We start from the raw sequence: 22634 nt of genomic DNA on the forward strand, positions 1-22634 counted from the left end.
TTAGGTCATTCTTCAGCTGTGTGCTGACTTTCTGATAGAGACAAGTTCTTACTTAAAAACTTTTGGTCTTATTTCTTTGGTGTTTATGTAATTAAAATGCATAGTGTCGAATGGTAGTGGATTTTTAGGATTTCACGTATTTCTGTAATGTCACCACTTGGTACTGATTAAAATTAAGTCAAACTTACATTGCTTTATCAAGCTGTTACTTTGTCTTTTTAATCTTAAGAAATTAAGATACCTTCAAAGACTGTCCATGTCCATCCATGAGTCTTGGAGATCTGAAGGCACCCTGACTTCTGTAGCCTGTAGAAGAGATGCAAATAAAGAAAAACGATTAATCACTATTTACATCCTTTACCTCAAGAAAATAGATTTACTCAAACTATTTTTCAAGAATTTGAATTTTACTGCTTGCTGAAGTCCAAATTCTCCTTAATTTTTACATTATGTTATGTGAAAGGATTATGTAAAGAACAGAACATTCTGTTTAAAAATACAGACTTCTAGACCTATATGTGAGTTTTACATCTGTCTAATCTTTTTTATACTTTTAACCTTTTTGTTTACAGATTGAAGCTGGACAATATTGTACTTTTGTTATTTCTACGGATGGTTCTGTTAGAGCCTGTGGTAAAGGCAGCTATGGGAGACTAGGACTGGGTGACTCCAATAATCAGTCCACATTGAAAAAATTGACTTTTGAGCCTCATAGGTCTATTAAAAAAGTGTCATCTTCAAAAGGATCCGATGGTCACACTTTAGCATTTACAACAGAAGGGGAAGTCTTCAGCTGGGGTGACGGTGACTATGGAAAACTGGGACATGGAAATAGTTCAACTCAGAAATATCCCAAACTTATTCAGGGTCCTCTGCAAGGAAAGGTATGTTTTGTATAATAGAACAGCTATTTCTGTTCTGTTCAGTTGTGATGTTGCGTAAAACTTGAAATATATAAAATCTTAAGAAAAAGTTCTATGTTTTATCTAAGCTTTTCTTTTAAGCTGGGTCTGCTTTCAGCAAAGCGCTAAATCTTATGGTTGCCTTTAGGCGTGTGATTTAGACTGTCAGTATTGGATTGTCAGTAAACCTTCTCAAGTCTTGAGAGTGAAACTTGCTCACGTGCTTTTGCTGAACTGCAGTGACATTCCAGGAGATGGTTGCTTTTGTTACCTGTTACATGAGCGCTTTTCATATACAACTTTTTAGTGGCTTCATTTGAAAAGTGGCTTTTATTGTCCTTCAACACCTTCTCTTCCCTATCTGTCTATGTTTTGGCCAGTGTTTTAAACATCCTCTAATGCTTTTTTTGTTTGCTGCTCTAGGACTAGGATATCATTATGTTAAATTTGGTTGATAAAGAAATCATGACCAATTTTATATATAAACTTGTGTCTTTGTGCACTGGTTTCCACTTATCAAATACTAAATAGAAATGATTGCAGAGATTAATTTATGTGTGTACTTGCCTCACACAAGTGAACAAGTCACTTCACATAGACTGCTTCTGAAACTTGACTTTCATAAACTTTCAAACCTCCTACTCAATTTGTGTAAAAACCTGATTTTTATTTTTGCATGTAATATAGGTTGTTGTATGTGTATCGGCTGGATACAGACATAGCGCTGCTGTTACAGAAGATGGAGAACTATATACGTGGGGAGAAGGAGACTTTGGAAGATTAGGTAATTTTAAAATTTCATTACATGCTTTTGGAAGAATTCCTGTGTCTGGTAATGATACTATACGTCTATTTGCCTTGTTCTCTTATTGTCCTCTCTAAATACACATACACACACATGTGAAATAGTCCTATGATTTAGTGGCAGAAAGGTATGAACAAGTGTTCTGGAGTATGTCTTAAAAAAATTAAATTTTTGTTAACCTTACTACAGTTCTTTTCCAAACCTTACTGCAAATCTTTCCCAAAAGTAGGCAGAAATTATAATTTATGGTAATTACAATGTATATGTGTTTTGCAAAATCTTAGTGAAATTACAAACCGTGAATAGAACTTCAGTCTTCACAAGAAGAAAATATATTTTTTTTTTTTTCCTTAGGTCATGGTGACAGCAACAGCCGCAACATTCCAACTTTAGTAAAAGATATTAGCAATGTAGGAGAGGTTTCCTGTGGTAGTTCACACACAATAGCTCTGTCCAAAGATGGGAGAACTGTATGGTCATTTGGAGGAGGAGATAATGGTAGGTATAACTAACATTTTGGTAGTAATTTTCATTTTATTCCATCTACCTCATAGCCTCAGTATTCCTTGCAGTTTGGTTGGTTTTGGTTTTTTTTGTCATTTGGTAGCTGTTCAAGAAAATCTAAATACGTTATTTGAAGTTGAACTGCAAAATTGTAGATTTTTAAAACCGATTATCAGAAGGATGAGGGGTTTCACAGAGAAGAAAGCTCAATGAGTGCATAAGCAAATCTGGAAAAAATGCTTTTCTGATAACTTTCAAATAAACTCACTTGATATGGCAATAACTGTACTCATTCTAGAAACTTCCATTTAAACTGCCTCTTGAAGAAACATCTCCCATCTCGGAAATGAGGGGCTTCTAAGCTTCGTTGACAGTAGATGCTTCGTCAGATACAGAATCGTTCCTTTTCTACTATTACTGTATTTAGCTAAATTTAGTTATGGTGCTAGATAAAAATTAAAACTCAGATTAAAATTGCTGTATTATTGCTTCCTAGCAATAATACAAGCGTGAGAAGAGAGGAAAATGCAAACTACAGAAATCTCATAATCAAATTGGTGCTTTATAGAACTGGATAGGAATTTGAATGTCATCTGAATGCTAGCTCTGACGCGCATATAGAATTGTTCCCACTCCTCTGTCTCCCTCTTCCTGTAATTTCAATTGAAAAATTAGTTTGTAACAGGGCAGCTGTCTTAACCTTCACAAAGTATTGGCGTCTGCTCTTCTGTTTCAGTAAATTATAAACAGTATGGCTTTTGGATATTAATAATGTGGTACTAAAATATTGCTGTAGGAAAGGTAAAACAACATGAATCAAAGCATAAGCTTTGTAGAAATTATCAATCTTTGTAATATATTTCACATTTGATTTTGTTTTTTCCTTCCTTTTGAGGAATGTTTTTCTGTCAAGACACTAACGTGGTCTAGTGATAGTCCTTGTTTTGAGGTCACTGATTGAAAATGGTGACAACGGAGACATGTAGCTGTTTTCAAGAGAAACATATACAAGGAACAAGGGAATAAATATACTAATGTTTACACAAATGCACACGGCTGTTAGGAAAAAAAATGTAGAAAAGGTTTTTTTTCAAGTCACTTTATGAAGTTGGAGAGAGAAATTTTTTAATTTTTTTTTGCCAAATATGAAAAGGTTTAGTGCTTTGAAGGCTTTAGTAATTAATCAGCAGGCAATGAATAGTGTAGATATATGGAATTAATATTACAATTTTTAAATATACTATAATAAATATGCATTTCTTGAAGTCTGTAATAACTGCAATTGAAAAAGACGAGGTTTTATAAAAATTGTAATATGTTTTAATTTTAAAAATACGCTCTGACATTTTTGGAAATCCAAAAAGAATACTTTTTGGGTATTTCTAATTGTTGTAGTTTATGTATTGAAAATGCCTTCTGCCTGTTTTTCCTCCTTTTGTAGGCAAACTTGGTCATGGTGATACAAATAGAGTATATAAACCTAAAGTTATAGAAGCCTTGCAAGGAATGTTTATTCGAAAAGTTTGTGCTGGGAGCCAGTCTTCGCTTGCCTTGACATCAACAGGGCAGGTAGGCAAAAACAAGTTTTCACTCAAATGATGAAAGTTGATGAAGATGGTGTGGATTCGTTATTTCAGCATTTAGTATTTTGACCGTTGAAAAATATTCAACTAGTACTTAAATATTAGTGAAGTTTTGATGAGAGATTGACTAAAGTACTGAGATCCTAACGCATTAGTGTAATTCAAAGTGTGCTGAAGAGTCATGTAAAAGTACACTTTTTTCCAAGAGTCTTGCTTAGCTGCAGAAAATGAATTATTTTTAGGTTAATAAATGTAACTATGCAAAACCAAATTGGATTTGGGAAGCAAAGTGGGTTCTGGAAACAAAAAGCAGTGAAATGCTTGTAATTTTTAATGCATTAACGAACTCTGGTGGTGAAGTGATTTAGTGTTTTGGTTTTTTTAAATATGTATTTTAGAATATAGATGTTAACTGAAAGTTTTATTTCTAATCTGAAAAATTTTAGAGATTGGAGATAAACATTACAGATTGGAGATTAGAGAGTTTGGAGATAAACATCTAGATGGTAAATGGGGGCCCTTACCCGTATGATGTATATACGGGTAATATAATAAGCATTTCTACACATGCAAGCAAACTGACCCCCACCGTCACCTCACTGTGACTCAAAGGCAGTGGGTATTTAAAGGATGGATTAGGAGTGCTGAAGTTTACTGTAGCAGTTTCTTTTCTTGCAGCAGCCTCCCCATTGGTGTGCTCTGTGCCAGTGAGCTGAGTGGTTGCGGGGAATGAAATGTACATTAGAGTCATGGAAGTATTGTGTGTGTTTTTGAAAGTGTGATTGCGATTAATGTGCAAGTGGTTATCTGGTATTTAGTTTGTTTGTGATCACCAGTAATAAAAATTTGACACGCTGATATTTTGTTTGCTCTAGGTTTATGCATGGGGCTGCGGTGCGTGCCTTGGCTGTGGCTCTTCAGAGGCAACTGCTCTCAGGCCTAAGCTTATTGAAGAACTGGCTGCTACAAGAATAGTTGATATTTCAATTGGTGACAGTCACTGTTTGTCACTTTCTCATGGTAAAAAGAATAAGGTGTAAAAATACACAATCTTCCTCTTCATCAAAAGCAATTGTATCTCAGATTTTGTTTTCTACTTTATTTATGTTTATAGATAATGAAGTTTATGCTTGGGGTAACAATTCAATGGGACAGTGTGGTCAAGGGAATTCTACTGGTCCCATTACTAAACCGAAGAAAGTAAGTGGTTTAGATGGAGTGGCAATTCAACAGATTTCAGCAGGAACATCGCATAGCCTTGCCTGGACAGCTCTTCCAAGGGACAGGTAACAATGACGTTGGGGGACAAGTATAAATTTCTTTTTATACAAGTCCATGTTGGGATCCATGTAACTCTTCACTGAAGGTGTTAACCATGTCATGTGTTTCAAGTATTCTGCTTGTAATGTTTTGGAGAGTCTTTTCTTCTCTCTTCCCCTCTCTCCTTTGCTTTCTCTTCCTCTCTGTCCTCCTTTCTTCTTTTTAAACTGTTACAGATTACAAGTGAAAATATAACACCACCAAGGATTTGGATATTAGTTCTTTGTGTATGAGGATTTCTTACCTGCTGCTAGACAGAAATTGCCTCTGTTTACTAAAAATTGGCATGTTAGGCAGTGGGAGGAGAAACAACTCAGTATTTTGTGCTTCTGACAGGATTTTTTTAATGTCTTAGGCAGTTTCCTTTAGTGTAACAAGGAGTAAACTAAGCACAAGATTTTGGGAAATGGGGAAGTTCATACAAATTACTGACGTGGATATAAACATCTTAACAAATTTCTGCATGGTTACATGTTAACCTAACCTAAAAACAGGTACCTAAATAGTTTGGTTATTAACATACAATAACTGAAATAATACTTCGTTACACCAAAGACTTAAGCAAGTGATTGAAGAGAACCGGTAAACCTCAGGTTTGTATATGGACTACCACAAAGGAATAGAAAAACTTAATATTTGGAAGCTAATTCAGTAATGCCCTGTTTTAAATGGAGCTATATTAGAAAAATCAATTAAGAAAATAGTGAGACTCAAAAAGTACTAAGTGGTACTACCCCTTTTGAATTCTTCCATTGTATCAAAGTCTCTTTATAATACGGCTTTTGTACTAAAACCAGCTTTATGAGTACTGATCAAGTTTTGCATGAATCAGATTAAATACGTATGGCTTTATATTTATGGCATTGTAGGTGGTTTTGTTCATAAATGAAGAGTGTTTGATTTGTAAAGACCTTTACAGAAAAGAGAGCAGCAAATGCCTTCAGCGATCAGGGAGTTGATCTACCTCAGTCATATTAGTTTGTTCTAAGAAAAAAAATTGGTCTGGTCAAGAATCTACTGAACCTACTTAAACTGTTAATTTCTTAAAGCAGAATATTTTCAGTAGTTAACTTATTTTGTTGTTTGATTCCAGGCAAGTTGTGGCGTGGCACAGACCCTATTGTGTAGACCTTGAAGAAAGTACCTTTTCACATCTTCGTTCTTTTCTTGAGCACTACTGTGACAAAATTAACAGTGAAATTCCACCTCTTCCTTTTCCTTCGTCAAGGTATATACAGCATATACATTTTATAGATTTTTTAAAATTATTTTTCTTCAAAACAATGGTGTGTGACTTGATCCTGATTAGTCTTTTCTTTAACAAGTCTCGTTTATTTGCTTTTTCAGGTGCTGTTTGTTTGTTTGTATAACACAGAAGCTTTTCAGTGCCGCAAATGAAGCAGCATCTTTTGTCTGGAATTTATTTTAGTTGTGCACTGAATTGAGTATTTTCTTTCAGAGTTATCCCTTAAAACACATTTTTCTATGTAGTTGAAATGCATTCACTATTCCTATACATTATTTCTGCTTTGGAAGTTCTTCCTCCCATAACCAGTTTAGGTGGCTGCTTACTGACTCTAATCTACGGCTAAGCTTAGGCAAAAATGAATTCTTCAAGTGATAGTTCATCAACCCATACATTCAGTTATTGACTAACACATGTATAATGCTCAGACCAGCAGGTGTATATATGCTCTTGCATTTTGAGTTGGGATCAATGCTCTGATAAAACCCTGTTTTTCTCTAAGGAATTAGGATATTTTTCTACAAGCGTTTTTAGCTAGTGAGGGTGGGCTGTTTCCTTCTCGCAGCTCAAGGTCTCTGATCACATCTGGAGAAACAGAAATCTCTCAGAATGCATGAAAGACTTTTTTAAAGGTCATGGATGGCTCTGTTGCTCCGGTTATGTCAAGTAGAGTAACCGTTTTCCACCTGAATGAACAAAATAGAGAAAGGCAGTTCCCAATTTTTTCAGGAACTGATTTGTCTATGAAACTTTGTAATGAGGCGTAGTATTAAATTTGCAGCAGTTTGCTTCTTAGTAATGGACAATTAAGGATATTTTGTATGTTTCATGATCAGTTCCGTGTGGGTTTTACTTTTTAAATTTTTTTTAAAAAATAAGATATGTCGTTAGATTTGAAAATGCAAGCTGGTTCTCACAAATGTGAGATTCCTAGATGTGAAATGTCACTTAGGTTTGAAATATTTATGTAAGCAGCATTTTCCCTGCTTTGAATTTGGGAAGCCTTTATGCATTTCCACAAATTTGTCTTTTCTGGAAGGTGCTCCAGAAAAAGAAACGCAACAAAACTAAACCTGTCTTGATAGTGCCATGTTGACTAAAACAGCTTCTTGACAAATTGTCAGTAATTGTTATTACAGCTTCCAGATTTTAATCTTTTCACTGAAGGCGACATTTTAAATGTTTTGCTATAAAATATGAAAGTGTGAACGTTTCCTCACTGACGCTTGAAAAAAACACTGTAAATATCAAAGATCTTAAGAATCTTTTGTCCTTGCTACAAAGTTTTTCAAAAGTTTTCTTTTTTAAGATGACTAGAAATTAATATCTTGGCTTTTAATTTTTAATTTGATTGTTGTACGGTTTATTGCTTCCTTTATGTGATGAATATATTTGTCTGTTTGTGTATTTTGGGATGATTTTGCTTCCTAATTCATGGGACTACTTTGCTAAACTGAATGAATGCCTCTTGGAACCATTGTCCACAAAGATACTTTTCTCTATTCTGGCTTTGGTTTTTGTTCTTTTGAGCAGATTGACAAGAGGTTTTCAGAGGAGTTTCTTTAAAGTCCCAGTTGTAATTTACGTATCTTTCTGGTATGCAAAATCAAATGAGTTAAAAGCATAGTGCACAAATAAGTGAAAGGGAGTACGGCTAATAATTGGAGAGGTTAACGGGGATGTATTTCTTTTTACAGGGAACATCACAATTTTCTTAAATTGTGTTTGAAGCTGCTTTCTAATCATCTTGCACTTGCACTGGCCGGAGGTGTAGCTACAAGCATTCTTGGTCGACAAGCTGGTCCTCTTCGAAATTTGTTGTTTCGGCTGATGGACTCTTCTGTCCCTGATGAAATTCAGGAAGTAAGTAATGCTTTTTTGTTTCTATTTGAAAATTCTTTCTTTTCTTTCTTCCTTTGACTGTGTAATTAGAGATTTTTCTGACTTTCTGAACCTGGCACTGCAGAATATGATTCTGACTTACCAGTTTTATTCACTAAAGTTAAAAAATCAAATCAGCATCACTATTTTATGACCTGAAAGTAGATGAGAATGTTTGCGTGAGAATTTAAAAAAGCTGCTTTTATTTTGTAACATTTTAATTATTATTACTTGTAATAAAGAGACAAAAACGTTAATGTTGTGGACTGATTAACTAAGTTACTGTTTTGACAAGATGTTGGTCTTGTTTCACTCCTTCAGTGTACCATATATCTTTGCATTACAGAATAAAAGATTAATGTGCTATTGCGTGATGGAATTCTGGGGGTAAACAAAATTAAGTGGGTGTTCTGGACATATCCTGTGTGATGTACTGTATTTTTTTAAAGACACAGTTGAGTTGATGTTTCCCTCCCCACACCATTAAAAAATATTTTCTGCTACTCTAATTTTAGGTCGTAATTGAAACTCTGTCAGTAGGAGCAACTATGCTACTTCCTCCGTTGCGAGAGAGAATGGAATTGCTACATTCCCTTCTACCCCAAGGTCCTGATAGATGGGAAAGCTTATCAAAAGGACAGGTAAAGTCAAGTAAAACTATGCTGTGCTTTGAGAGCAGTTGTGTATTAATTATTTCTTTGCTAGAACATTTTGAAGAGTGAGGTGAGCCTTACTTGCAGAGTGCAGGCACATTATTGGTGAGATGCAGTGCAAAGCCCAGCTTAACAAAATCTGTAGCCTGCCTAAATCAAAATCTAGCGAGGTTAGGAGCAGTACATGTTCAAGTGAAGCCTGAATACAGAAAGGTTAGGAATTGCTGTGTTAGCGTATCTAGACAAGTTTAAAGATTAGACATTTTTGAATACTAGCCTGATTTAACAAGTCTTCTTAACAGAAGATTAGCTATTTTCGGGGAACTATAATTGTATAATGCTTTTCATACATCGATTTCACCCTGCTTTGCAAAGATGACTGGAATGTTCCTTTTTTTCTTTTTCTTTCTTGGATGTAAAGAACAGGAGTTAATGCAGGATGGGAAACTTGCCCAGTATCCTGGAAAATTATACAAATGGAAAGAAAGAAATTCAAGGAACATCTGTTCCTGCCCTCGAGGGCAATAGGAACTGAAGCTTCAGCAGTAGCGTCAGGTTAAAAAATGAGAGAAACTGTTGTTCAGTTCTGTACAGATGGAATTGTGGTCAAATCTTTTATTTTATAAACTGTGGAATAGACTGGTTTACACTGATACTGAAACTATGAAGAAGAATCTTCTGATTCTAATCTTCTGAAGATTTCTGAAGATTAGTACCTGTACAAACTAAAACCCCTGACAATTAGTAGGGTAGAGTAAGTTTAGGTTTTTCAGGAATCATTACCAGCAATACTGGAGAATAGTGCTGAAATTGAAGATCATTACCCTGCATCTGCCACCTCCCTTGGTCTAATGTATGCTTGCCCTGCTTTTTATCCTTTTCCTTTTTCCTGTGCACAGATTAGATTTATTCTCTCCCCCAGCAAATAATCAGTTAAGTAGAACAAACTGGAGAAAGCATTTGATCCAATGTCTAATCTCTCTGTCTTAATCTCAGATTTTTACTAGCTATGGTCATATAATATGGTATATTTATCTGTTCTCTAGTACTACAAATCTGCAGAAAAAACTGTTCGGATTTTTTTGGTAAAGTCCTCCAGCTTATTTTCACGTCTCATTAGAATATTTTTATTGCGTAACTATGACTGATGCTTTTTTCTTCCTAGCTCATTATTTTACCTTCGTTAACAAAGAGTGTTTCTCGTGTCTAAACCTTTTCCTTTAGAGAATGCAATTGGATATTATTCTGACAAGCTTACAGGATCACACCCATGTAGCTTCCCTGCTTGGGTATAGCTCACCATCTGATGCCACAGAAACTTCCGCATTATGTATCAGCTACGGAAATCTCTCTGATCAAACGTATGCTGTCCAGAGCAGTCATCCTGATACTCATCTAGCTGAAATCTTAATGAAGACTCTTCTAAGAAATTTGGGATTTTATACAGTATGTATAGGCCATATATTTATTTACTAAATGGTAATGAATTTTGAATACTTAGAAGGGTTGAAAGTTTTTCCTCACTTTCAGAAAATGGTGCTCTTTTTGTGTATCTAAAGTAGCATTGCCATATGTGTTTGTCCTGAAGTGGACTAAAATCAGTTAAATAATCTCTAACATTATGGTTCTAATGTTATTGTTTAACTTGGCTTATGTAAATTTAGATGGTTTCCTATCAGGCTGAAGTATTTTATTGCTTTTACTTTGGCTTCAAAATTTTTTGGAAGATAGAATGTAACACATCAAGTAGACTGTATGGAATCCTTTTTTGTCAGTATCATCTCAGCCACCAGGGAAAGATAGGCAGGCACCAGGAACATCAGTCTCTTTAATTAACTTCACTAGGGTACCTATCTTACAACAGTTCAGAAGGACAGGTCAGCCACCTTATTATACCTAGTGTGTCAAACAGATTGTTGTTCCTAGCTGTATAATGGTAGGGGCTGATGAAGAGTTTAGGGAAGCTTAAAATCAAGTAACTGACTTTTTCACCTTCTTATTTAACTAGCCAGTTAAAAACAAAAGCAAGAAAAAAAATGAGCAGTCTCGAATTCTGTGGTATAGTATCCCTGTCTCCTGAGGATGAGGGTTGGTAGGTTTTTGTTCTTTTCTCTAAACCTCCACTAGCCATCTAGATTGAGCTATCCGCTTTGAATTTTCTACTTGAAACTAACTCAGGTTTTTAAGTAGAATTCACAAAGAAGTCAAGCAGCCATCTACCTTCTGCTTTTCTTAGTGCTAGCCCAGATAACGCAAGGAAGGATTCTAATCTGAAACATTTTATATATCAGTCCACACCTAATAACCTAAATGGTTATTACTTGTTTTAACATATTGTGATGTGGGGGTGAGGGTGGGAAGTGAGTTCTTTCATCCAGTTGTCCTTGGCGAGTTGAACGAAAATATTTCTGCATGTGAAAATACCCTCTTTAGACTAGAAATGTTCACTTGACAGTTATCACCGTCACTACTGTGGCATTCTAAACGATTGTAGTTTCAAGTTTGGTTATCCCGTGATCCACTGGACATTTCCCGATTTCTTTGATAATCACAGGTGCACATGGTAAAGGTAAAAATGCTTCTTTTTAAGGTGATAGTAAAGTATTATAGCATTTGAAGACAGAGTTAATTGCTCTTCCCCCCCACCCCTCTTTTTGTCTTAATAGGACCAAGCCTTTGGAGAACTGGAAAAAAATAGTGATAAATTTTTACTGGGTACATCATCATCAGAAAACAGCCAACCTGCTCATCTTCATGAGCTTTTATGTTCCCTGCAGAAACAGTTGCTGGCTTATTGCCACATCAACAGTGTTAGTGAGGTGTGTGTTCTTATTTTTATAATTTGGTGGGGGGCATGGGGGGATAAATTCAATACACATGAGCACCAGAATGTAAGATTCCTGTTTCTGAGTATGTGAAAGCTAAAGTGATTTAAATAATGAACCCCTTAAATACATTTTTAGAATTATTCTTATATTTGGTTGTTTCTTTCCTTCTAGAATTCCAGCAGTGTGGCGCTGCTTCACAAACACCTTCAGCTTTTATTGCCTCATGCTACAGATATCTATTCCCGTTCTGCAACGCTGCTTAAGGAAAGCTCTTGGAATGGTAGTGTTGGGGAAAAACTGAGAGGTAAATGTTCATGGAAAAATCAGTAATGGTGGCTCTGTAAGCTTAGGGCAGTTCCTGTTTGTTTAGATTTGAATAACAAAATATTTTATTTTCCCTATGTCTGCATAAAGTAGCCATCCCAAGCCTCCCCCAAAGGAGGAGAAGTGTCCACCCAAGGATAGCATCTGGTTCATATTTTTGATTTAACTTGTTGCATACAGGAAAAATATAGAATAGAGAGGATATCGTTTCAGTTTCGTTCTAGATTTCTCTTTTTAAAAGTGCATAAAATGTACTTTGAGATTACTTGATGTATTTGAGATTACTGAAAAGCTCAGAAGTAAAATGTAGAGTGGATTAATAATTATTAAACAAATCCCCAATTCAACAAGTTCAGTTGAGACATGTTGAGACAGCTGATATATTTTTATGCGATTCTTTCTGACTTATTAAATTGTGCTTTTTTTTTTCCTCTCTGTAGATGTAATTTATGTATCGGCTGCTGGTAGTATGCTCTCTCAGATTGTCAACTCGTTATTGTTACTGCCAGTATCAGTAGCTCGACCTTTGTTGAGTTACCTGCTAGATCTCTTGCCACCTTTAGATCGTCTTAATAGGCTGTTACCTGCTGCAGCCCTTTTAGAAGATCAAGAATTACAGTGGCCACTTCATGGTAAGCGTAATAACTAACACAGATTTAATCTGAAAAATAAAGAATGATGTTACCTCTTTATAAGGGAAGTTTAACCTTCCGTTTAAAGATGGTGCTTTTTTTTAAGCAAAGTGTCTTGTTACATCTCCTTTCCAAATTCTTAAATGTATTAACATCCCTTGATGTAAAATATTTTGAGCTGCAGGCAAACTTCTTTATTCTGTCAAACCAGAATGTATATTGACTTGAGTGGGAATCCAAGAGCAATATGGCAACTATATAACTGAAAACACGAAGTCTGTAATACATGAAAATACCATTCTTTACTTGCAAAAGAAACACTGCTTTTAGAATCGTAGAATATCTCAAGTTGGAAGGAACCCATAAGGATGATTGATTCCAGCTCCCTGCCTTCTCACAGGACTGCCTGAAACTAAACTATATGACTTATTTGCCATTCATTGAATTTTTTATTAATGTTTTTGGCAAAGTTTTCTGCTTTTATTAAGTGCTGTTTCCAGTTGTATCATTTATCTATGCATGTTTATCAGAACACAAAGGAATATGTATTGGACCTATTTTGGTGCTTGGGCAGAGTTTGAAAGAGCCTTTACTGGTTTCTGAACAGTTGTACCATGAATGGTGATGGCCTCTGCTGCCACTGAAGGTATAATGTTAACTTATTTGTTTGTCCTAACTGCTGTTTCTTCAGTTTACAGGTTGTTGGCTGAGGGGTAAATCTGCTATTAACTGGGAAATACTAACAAGATCTGTCATTAATTTTACTAATTTTGGAATTGTTTTTAACATCTGGGCAGCAGTGACTAATTTGACAATTCATTGCTAATACTTGTTAGGTGGACCTGAATTAATTGATCCTGCTGGAGTGCCCTTACCACAGCCTGCTCAGTCTTGGGTATGGCTTGTTGATCTGGAGAGAACTGTAGCTTTGCTCATTGGGCGCTGTCTTGGTGGCATGCTTCAAGGACCTCCAGTGTCCCCTGAGGAACAAGATACAGCCTATTGGTTGAAAACTCCACTTTTCAGTGATGGAGTGGAAATGGATATTCCTCATTTAGGTAAGCTGTTAAATGCAAGTGTCTAATTGTCATGATAAATATTTGTGTTCAGTTTGGAAATTTCTGCTGATGTTTGAATAAATCTGTGTGCTTAGGGTTTGTCTTTCAGCATTCTTGTCTATTTATGTAGTAATACAAAAAGTTGTAAAAAGGATATTTAAGTATTTGCTGTAGTTTACAAAGGGTCTTGGAAATGCATGTGGAAGGAAAAAAATCTGCAATTTCTCAGTGAAAGAAGTAACACAGACTTTCCTGAGTTAATTTTACATATTTTACTCTTAGATGCTCGGCATTTAACAGACACGCCAGGGGTTCCATTGTTCATATTTATTATTGAAAAAGATTATCTTAAGTTGTATTCTACTTAAAAAGTGGAATTTTTGTTAATTAGAAATAATACTATTAACAAATTTAAATCCTTCTTATCAACCGGAAGTGTTAACAGGACTCAGCATTAGTATTTTCTAGTCATCCCTTCCTGTCTGAATAATGCACTTACACTTCTCTGTGGCCTGTTCACATCTCCTTCTCATTCTGAGTAGACTACTTCAAGACTTAATTTACTAGACATGGTATTTTGAAATGGGTCCATGTCTGAAGATACAATAATTGCAAGCGTATGGCTATATAGTTCAGGTAGAATTAATGATACAGATTTATGCTATTGAAACAGAGTTGGATAATGCTTCTAAATCTTCCTATGTTTTAGGTAAATTCTAACTCTAAGTCACTTTATTCCTTATTTAACATGGGTTTGTAGTTGAGCAATTGGATGTCTTGATTTTTTTTTTTTAAACAAAGTGGATAGTGAAAGCTGTGTTATACACTTTTAGATAGATGAATGTAATCCTCAAAATCTGCAGAGTTTAACTTCGTAAGTATTTCTCTTCTGTTAGACAAATGCATGAGCTCCTTATTAGAAGTGGCCCTGTCTGGAAATGAGGAACAGAAACCATTTGATTATAAGCTGAGACCTGAGATTTCTGTCTATGTTGATTTGGCCTTGGGTTGTACAAAAGAGCCAGCAAGAAGCCTCTGGATGAGTATGCAAGACTATGCTGTTAGTAAAGGTAAGATGCTAAAAATATATGCGTGTGCTAAAAGCGTATTGCATGCTTCAGTTACATGCCTAGCAGAATCCTATATTTTCTTTGGCAAGGATTTTAATTCTGTGACATGATAAACTTAATTTATTTTCATGTCCCCCTTCTTTTGCTTTTTCTGTTACTTATTTTAGATGTTGATTCCAGTGTTTGGCATACATACGAGTTCAATATTCTTTTCCCCTCCAAACTGGAAAAAAAGAGACTCTTGTTTGCTTCTTTGTTGGTGTTTCTGTTTTCCTGGTAGACCAGGGTGAAACTTGGAATTAAAAAGAAAAATTGATGGGAAATAGATGGGGGAAGGCAAAGTAACTTGCAAAATCTGTTAGGAATGGATGAAGGGGATAAGTCATCTTTTGTGTTTCAAGTCTCTGGGAGGCTGGCCTAGACAGTATTAATGGTTCTTTATGCTTATTGCCTAAAATCTGGGTTCCTGCTCAAGCTTCCCAGGTCTCCTTTTAATGAGATCCGCTAAGCATTGCTGTTGTACTGTGACTCTCTACTGGATCCAGAGATCATTTTTCTGTAGCTCTGGCCAAGCTACGCCAGATCAAGAAGACAACAAATAGTATTGTGTGCCTGTGGAGAGCAACACAGAGGAATCTGTTGCAGAATTCCACCGAAGTAGGAATTCCAGTAAAAAATGCTGGTTGTCTTTTTGCAAAATCGGAGATGAGTAATGTTTTATTATATGTATTATTTTGATTATGGAATTGGGTATTTTAGAAGCTGATGGATTCTGCTCTTTTCACAATGCAAACTGACTGAAAGTTGTATGGTGACAGTTAGCGTAGTATCAAATGCAAAGTAATGGAACTTGCTGAGGAGCAGGTGTTTTAGACTAAACTTTATGTGGCCAGGTAAATTTTTGTGATTTCTACAGCAGTTTACAAGGATTCATGGATAATATTTAATTGAAAAAAATATTATAAGATATTTGAAGGAAGTGGGACAGTAATATTGTTTCTTCCAGGAAAAATTATGGTACCTTGTGGAGGTTTGCTTGGCAGTTCAGTTATTCACAGAATCACAGAATCTTCAGAGTTGGAAGGGACCTCTAGAGATCATCTAGTCCAACTCCCCTGCTAAAGCAGGATTGCCCAGAGCACATTACTCAGGGCTGCATCCAGGCGAGTCTTGAAAGTCTCCAGAGAAGGGGACTCCACAACCTCCCTGGGCAGCCTGTTCCAGTGCTCTGTCACCCTCACTGTAAAGAAGTTTTTCCGTGTATTTGAACGGAACTTCCTATGTTCCAACTTGTGCCCATTGCCCCTCGTCCTGTCACTGGGAACCATTGAAGAGAGTCTGGCTCCATCCTCCTTCAGCCCACCCTTTAGATACTTGTATGCCATAATAAGGTCTCCCCTCAGCCTTCTCTTCTCCAGGCTAGAGAGTCCCAGCTCTCTCAGCCTTTCCTCATAAGGGAGATGCTCCAGTCCCTCAATCATCTTAGTTGCCCTTCGCTGGACTCTCTCCAGCAGTTCCCTGCCCCTCTTGAACTGGGGAGCCCAAAACTGGACGCAGTATTCCAGTTGTGGCCTCACCAGTGCAGAGTAGAAGGGGAGAATGACCTCCTTCGACCTACTGGCCACTCTCTTCCCTGTGCAGCCCAGGATTCCATTGGCCTTTTTGGCAACAAGGGCATGTTGTTGGCTCATGGATAATTTACTGTCTACAACAGTAGACAGTAATTCAAAACAACATTCAGAACAATGTTATTTTCATAGTGGTTTTTTTAAACTGGGGGAAAATTATTTTGACATGAAAAAGTCAGTCTCTGAAAATACTGGACAAACCTTAATTTTGAGACCTGAAAATATCTTTTGTTAATATTAGCAGTGAAGCTTTTGCTTAAGCTTGTGCTTGTGTTAATAGTTGGCTTTCCTGCTGGAGATAAGGCATTTTCCTCATAAGTGAGTCTGTGAAATAATTCTTGAATGTGGTTTCAACCATGGGTAAAAGAGCAGAAAATCTCAAATATGGCATGTTTCTGAACAAGTTCCATGTAAATGAATGTCTCTGTAAAGAGAAGAGCTCCAGTGCAGTATCCTCGCTTGAAGGAGAGGTTGCACCGTGAGTTCAGCTCTTGGAGTCTCTAGTGGCGGTTTGCGTGGAGACCCTTGGCTGGATGTTAAACTGGAGTACCTTGGGTAGACCGGAACACGTTTGTCTGAAGCAGTGTATTTAGGCGTTACTGATGCTAAACTTATTTCTTAAGCGTTGAACTACTTCTAGATTGAAAGTTTTAAATGGGTGGAGATTTTTTTTAATGATGTCATTGAAAATATATTTGTTTGTTGGAAACAGTCACCAGTTTTGATGAATCCTTTCTATTTTCAGATTGGGATACCGCAACATTAAGTAATGAATCACTCCTCGATACTGTGTCCAGATTTGTTCTTGCGGCTCTTCTGAAACATACAAGTTTACTTAGTCAAGCTTGTGGTGAGAGCAGGCAAGTAAATTAAAGCTGCTTTTAAAAATCCAACTTTAAATTTTAAAAGAAAATTTCTATGATTTTTTTTTTCTGGTTTGGGTCTCTCTTTTGTAGGTACCAGCCTGGCAAAGCCTTGGCAGAAGTATACCGTTGTGTATATAAAGTTCGGAGTCGCTTGCTTGCCTGCAAGAACATGGAACTTATTCAGACTAGGTCATCCTCAAGAGACAGATGGGTAAGCCTGGAAATCTCTTTTCGGTTCTTCAGGCTTTACCGTGTATTAAGAAAATATTACATAATTCATAATGCTGCTAGCATTTTTGTTCTCCCTTGTTGAAAAACTTTCAGGAGTTCGCAAATGAAAATGGGCAATGTATAATTAGGAGTCTATTGATCTGTGGTACATGTGGTATTAAATCAATGGAAACAAATGATTGATTGACAGTATTTAACTCAAGCACAGCCTGAAGCCTAGTTTTACCTGTAAACATAGCACTAGTATGCTGCACCATAGAAGCCTACAACTTAGATGTAGATTGCTTAGCTGTGTTGACCAGGCCACAGCTTGGCTGCCATTCCTGAACCCAACTGAGTTATCTGGCCCTCTGGTGTCTGTCCCTCTCTGCACCTCTGTGTTCCCCTTCCCTGCCTTACCTCACCCCTTTTTCCTTCCTCCCCGTCTAGATTCTCTTCTTAGTCCTAACATGAATGTTAGACATGCTAGGATGGGCCTGGAACTAGCACGGTGGTAACTTCTGAATTGTTTTATTAAGCCTGGTCAGAATTGATGATGTAAATGTTCATTGAATTACTCAAGGTTGGGGACTGGTTAGGCATTACAAGATAGTTCTTGAAGTAGGATTAGGGTTTCTCTGATAGGATTTTAAATTGCTGTTTACAATCTACAAGTGGGATTTTTTAATCGAGGAAATTCTTATTTGACATAAGGATTATGAGGCTTTTTGCTATATTATACAGAACAGATGCTTTTTAAAATTGTGTAGGTCTGTTTTCTCCTTTTAATTAATATTAAGGGCATATGTGTCTTTGTCCCTTCCTTTCTCATGGTAGGGGTCTAACATATCTGCAAGAGATTCAGCACTTCTGAAAGCATTGGATGTAGTATGTGTACACAGGACAGTATGCATACATTAAGCTTGGTGGTTCTCTGGCTTACCAAGCATACGCAGGGTGATTGTTTTCTAAACACATAATAAATCTGTTGCTTCATGTTGTAGCTGTTGTGTACGCTCACAGTTAGGTACCGAGTACTGTGTGTGTGCAATAAGGTCCATTACACACGGAAATCCTCAAGTTTATTGTGCAGATGCATCACAGCAAATCTAAATGTATGCAGTGGATCTGTTGCTTCAGGGAGATATCAGGTTTAATACTATTGAGGGAAAAAATAGCTGGTTTGCATTTTCATAGTATACATGGGCTTAACGATAGAATGACGAGAATAAATAAGAGGTGCTAGTGACTATGATCTGCTGCCACCAAGACCTTCTGTTTTTTTGGAGAGGAAAACTGCCAGGAGAGGGCAGATGAATTATGCTGGTGGGATGTGTATGTCCCAAGATTTATAGGATTAATTACCTTCTAAAGTATCTAAAATCTCTGGTGTAACTGTATGTTTTACATTTAAAGCTTTGCCTTCAGATTGTCTAAAGCTGTTTCCTGCGTTGGAAAATTGTCTGTTAGGTAGTAAGTATTATACTGGTCAGCACTTATATCTGCAACTTGAAGGAAAGCATCAACTCGAATATATCCACTCAGTCAAAAAGATTTTTACAATTCAAATTCTAAGACTATTACTCTTCTTGTGAACCTCTGTGAGGTGCTAATCTTTGATCCTTGGGGTGTGCATCTGTTTAATTTCATTGAAATAAAAGGGAGGAAAAGAACGGCAAGTTCATGACTGTTAAGACTAAAAATAGGAACATATTGTGTATCACTTGAAGTAACAAAATCCTGTCCATCAAAGTAAGTTTTATCATATTAATGTCCTTTTTAAAGGGATAAAATTTTAAGAGACAACAGCATGTGTTTGCTAAAGGCTTTGATGCTGAAGTGTCAAAGTTTGACAATCGAGTCTAAGTAAGCATTACATGGAGATGTTTTTCTGCAAATAATCTCCGTAACACTTATTAAAGGAAAATTAAATTCTCCAGTTTATGTATTTAAAGCCTTGAATGTAAACAGCTGTCTGTTGTTTGTATCACACAATATCAAAAGTATCTTTTTGATAGGAAAAAAACATACTAAGTACCTATGTCCTTTTATGTTCATCTTTCATTTTGGTGAGAATTAATTTTGCTGTATATATACATTTTTTTAATCAAGATGTTAGATAACCAAGAATCTGCTGATGTTGATAGTCAAGAACATTCTTTTACTCGGACAATTGATGAAGAAGCGGAAATGGAGGAGCAGGCAGAACGGGACAGAGAAGAAGGACACCCAGAACAAGAAGATGAGGAGGAGGAAAGAGAACATGAAGTTATGACAGCTGGTAGTAAGTACTCGTTATGTGTGTCAATAATGTCATGTGCTTTGGAAGGACAATATATTTTTGTCTCCGAGGTAAAATGGAGAAATTATTTAAAAGATTATGAAAGATTTGTCTGCATAAAGATTATAAGTTTATTTTTATAAAATGTTGTAGTGCCGTTATTGGCTCAGAAAAGTCTTTTGACAGAAGGCTATGTGAATACTTGGCAACTGGTCTGTCTTTGTGGGCCATTCTCAGGGCATCCGCCATATACCAGCACTTCTTATATGCACTATCTACAAGACTAACAGGCTTCATATTGTTTTCTCTAAACTTCTGTTCAGCAGATATCTGAGTTTTCATCAGTATTTATATGTAGAATTTTGGCTTTGTTTGTATGTATTAATCTTGTATGTAATAAGCTTTGAAAGGTAGTGTTATTCTGAAGTTTGGAAACAAAATTGCTGTTGATAACAGTGGGTTGACGGAGTTGGGGTTCACTTGGATCTTTGACTATCTCTTCTTGAATCTATTAAAAGCTTTGAGGTTTTAGTCCAAGTTTGGTATTTGTAAGCTTTCCTGAAAGTGTACGTTGAAGTGCTCATTCATGACGTGATTTATGGTTCTAGAAGGTGTTACACATATGTTACCTGTTCAGTAGCTGTAATATGCTTTGCTGCTTGATAATGCAGTTATCCTGGGCACATGCTCAGTGTTCTCAAATTCTGCCTGGACAGAGTTTCTGTGTACAATAAAGGAAATGTATCCAGAAATATCCAGACAGACAGTAATGTTACGGGCACAAATAAGTAGGAGGATGGTGACTTTTCTGCTGGAGATCCTCAGGGAAGCTGGTCCTGACATGCAGAGTTCAGTTTGTGTCCTTGATGCCTTACTGCTTCTCACTATTGATATCCATGAGGAAGCGTTTGGATTTTCCTTTGCCTTTCCAAATGGGAACTGAATCTTTAAAATGAAAATGATTAAGTCAAGAGAGCTTTAGGTCTTCAGACAGAGATGATGCAGTCTCACACACGGCTTCTTTAGAAGAATCTGACACATAAGACAATAGCAGAAGTAAGCAAAGTGAAGGCTAAGAATGTTAATGGGATCTTCATTGTACTGACCAAAGCTAATAAAACCCTGAAACGGTTTCAGTACTGAATTACAGATATGCTGGTGTCTGGAATACAGATTTACAGAAGCATTACTTTATGTACGTCTGCTAAAAGTCAAACATGAAATAATCTCTTTCTCTTTGATGCTATCCAAACAGGAGTTGGGTTGCAGTAAGACACTGAAAGAGTGTTTAGTGTTCTGTCAAATTGCATTTTCCTCTTCATTTTAAACTTAACATTGTGTAAATGCTTCATTTAACCTGTTTGCATGACTTCTTTTGTAGCTTTGTATTATTAATGTGTTCTTTTACTGTTGGAAAAATATTCATTGTTCTTTGTAGTGGGGCAGTTTTTAGCTTAAGATGTAGATGAATACTTCATTCTGTGTAGCTTTGTCTAGAAGTTAAGACCTTCTTTTTGTGTTGCATGTTACAGAAATATTTCAATGTTTCCTATCAGCCCGTGAAGTAGCTCGCAGTCGGGATCGAGATAGGATGAATACTGGGACTGGGACTAGACTTGATGATCCACCTCCTCAGTCTCAGCAGGAACGAAGAATCAGCACTGATCTGACAGAAGGTCAGGATGTGTATACTGCTGCGTGCAACTCTGTGATCCACAGGTGTGCCTTATTGATCTTAGGAGTAAGCCCTGTTATTGAGGAGCTCCAGAAACGAAGGGAGGATGGACAGTTACAGCAACCTCCCTCTGCTGCTCCTGAGGGGATTGGACTCATGACAAGGTGAGCTTTGCTGACTGCTTAGGATAGTTAACTATTCTCTGCTTCCTTTTTAACTGATTAAATAACCACAGTTTTCCTCTGAGGATTCTTAGAATTTTTTTTAAAAGGAGATTTTTGCCTAGAGCCATGTTATGTTTTTGTTAAGAACAGTGATTTTTCTCAATTTTCTTTGTCCACATTAACTAAACCTCAATAAAAGTATTATTCTGTGCGGACCATATTTACTTTTCAAAGTTGGGCTTAGTGATGAGTAGTAATGAACAATCAGGTGTATTTGAGATGCAGATCATTTGAGGTAATTGGAAAAATTCTTTATTTTTCCTAAAATTTGTTTGTGTCTGGATTTTTTTTTTTACCATATTTGTATTTTCTTGAACTTTACCAAAGTCCTATATAGTAGTGCCCCAAAAAAAATTATAGGATATGTTTGAAAGCAAAGTTTCAAAGCCTATTATGAAAAAAGTGTTGTTCATGATTGATTTTTATAAATATTCCTAGCATATTGGCATGTGTGAGACACTGTTATTAGATACAAGAGAATAACAAAATAAAGCCAGACAGCTCATTGAATTGGAGAAGTGTATAATTTAAATAGTGGAAGTACTACATAGTGCATTTTGATGTTGATAACCTGAGATATTCTTGGTAACACAGTTTTATTCTAAACTTGACCCATTTAAACTTTTATTCTAGATATCTGTGTGTGTATTAGAATATAACAAAGTAATTGTGTAGCGGGTGCTACAGGTGAACTCCTGAGTCTACTTAGGCTTCTAGTATGCAGAAACTCAGCTCTGGTATTTTAAATGAAGGTATTGATGGCAAGTTCAGAGGGAGATTATATATATCCAGTACGATTCATTCTTTTTGCCTCTTTTTGGAAATCTAGTCTCTAAAGTGTGGGTGGCTGCCGCTGTCGTCAAAGTGGCTTTCATCTCCAGCATATCGGCTTTAGGATGCATTTTATGGGTGGGTTTTTAATAAGTTCAGTGCTTTTTCACCCA

At 36.4% G+C, this 22634-nt stretch overlaps 1 protein-coding gene across 5 annotated transcripts in view; it reads left to right on the forward strand.

The window, feature by feature from the left end:
• HERC1 (HECT and RLD domain containing E3 ubiquitin protein ligase family member 1) overlaps nt 1–22634 on the forward strand; it is a 99354-nt gene that overhangs the window by 20557 nt on the left and 56163 nt on the right. For all 5 annotated transcript variants that reach the window (XM_063345792.1, XM_063345794.1, XM_063345796.1 and 2 more), the window contains 19 exons: nt 573–884; nt 1590–1686; nt 2062–2205; nt 3653–3780; nt 4670–4814; nt 4909–5080; nt 6208–6342; nt 8058–8223; nt 8757–8882; nt 10119–10340; nt 11561–11713; nt 11894–12026; nt 12487–12678; nt 13515–13736; nt 14633–14806; nt 17180–17294; nt 17391–17511; nt 19623–19794; nt 21324–21630. In XM_063345792.1, coding sequence (XP_063201862.1) covers nt 573–884; nt 1590–1686; nt 2062–2205; nt 3653–3780; nt 4670–4814; nt 4909–5080; nt 6208–6342; nt 8058–8223; nt 8757–8882; nt 10119–10340; nt 11561–11713; nt 11894–12026; nt 12487–12678; nt 13515–13736; nt 14633–14806; nt 17180–17294; nt 17391–17511; nt 19623–19794; nt 21324–21630 — 3236 coding nt within the window. The remainder of the gene's footprint in view (nt 1–572; nt 885–1589; nt 1687–2061; nt 2206–3652; nt 3781–4669; nt 4815–4908; nt 5081–6207; nt 6343–8057; nt 8224–8756; nt 8883–10118; nt 10341–11560; nt 11714–11893; nt 12027–12486; nt 12679–13514; nt 13737–14632; nt 14807–17179; nt 17295–17390; nt 17512–19622; nt 19795–21323; nt 21631–22634) is intronic.

Source organism: Chroicocephalus ridibundus, chromosome 9, assembly GCF_963924245.1.
Source record: "Chroicocephalus ridibundus chromosome 9, bChrRid1.1, whole genome shotgun sequence".
Lineage (NCBI taxonomy): Eukaryota > Metazoa > Chordata > Aves > Charadriiformes > Laridae > Chroicocephalus > Chroicocephalus ridibundus.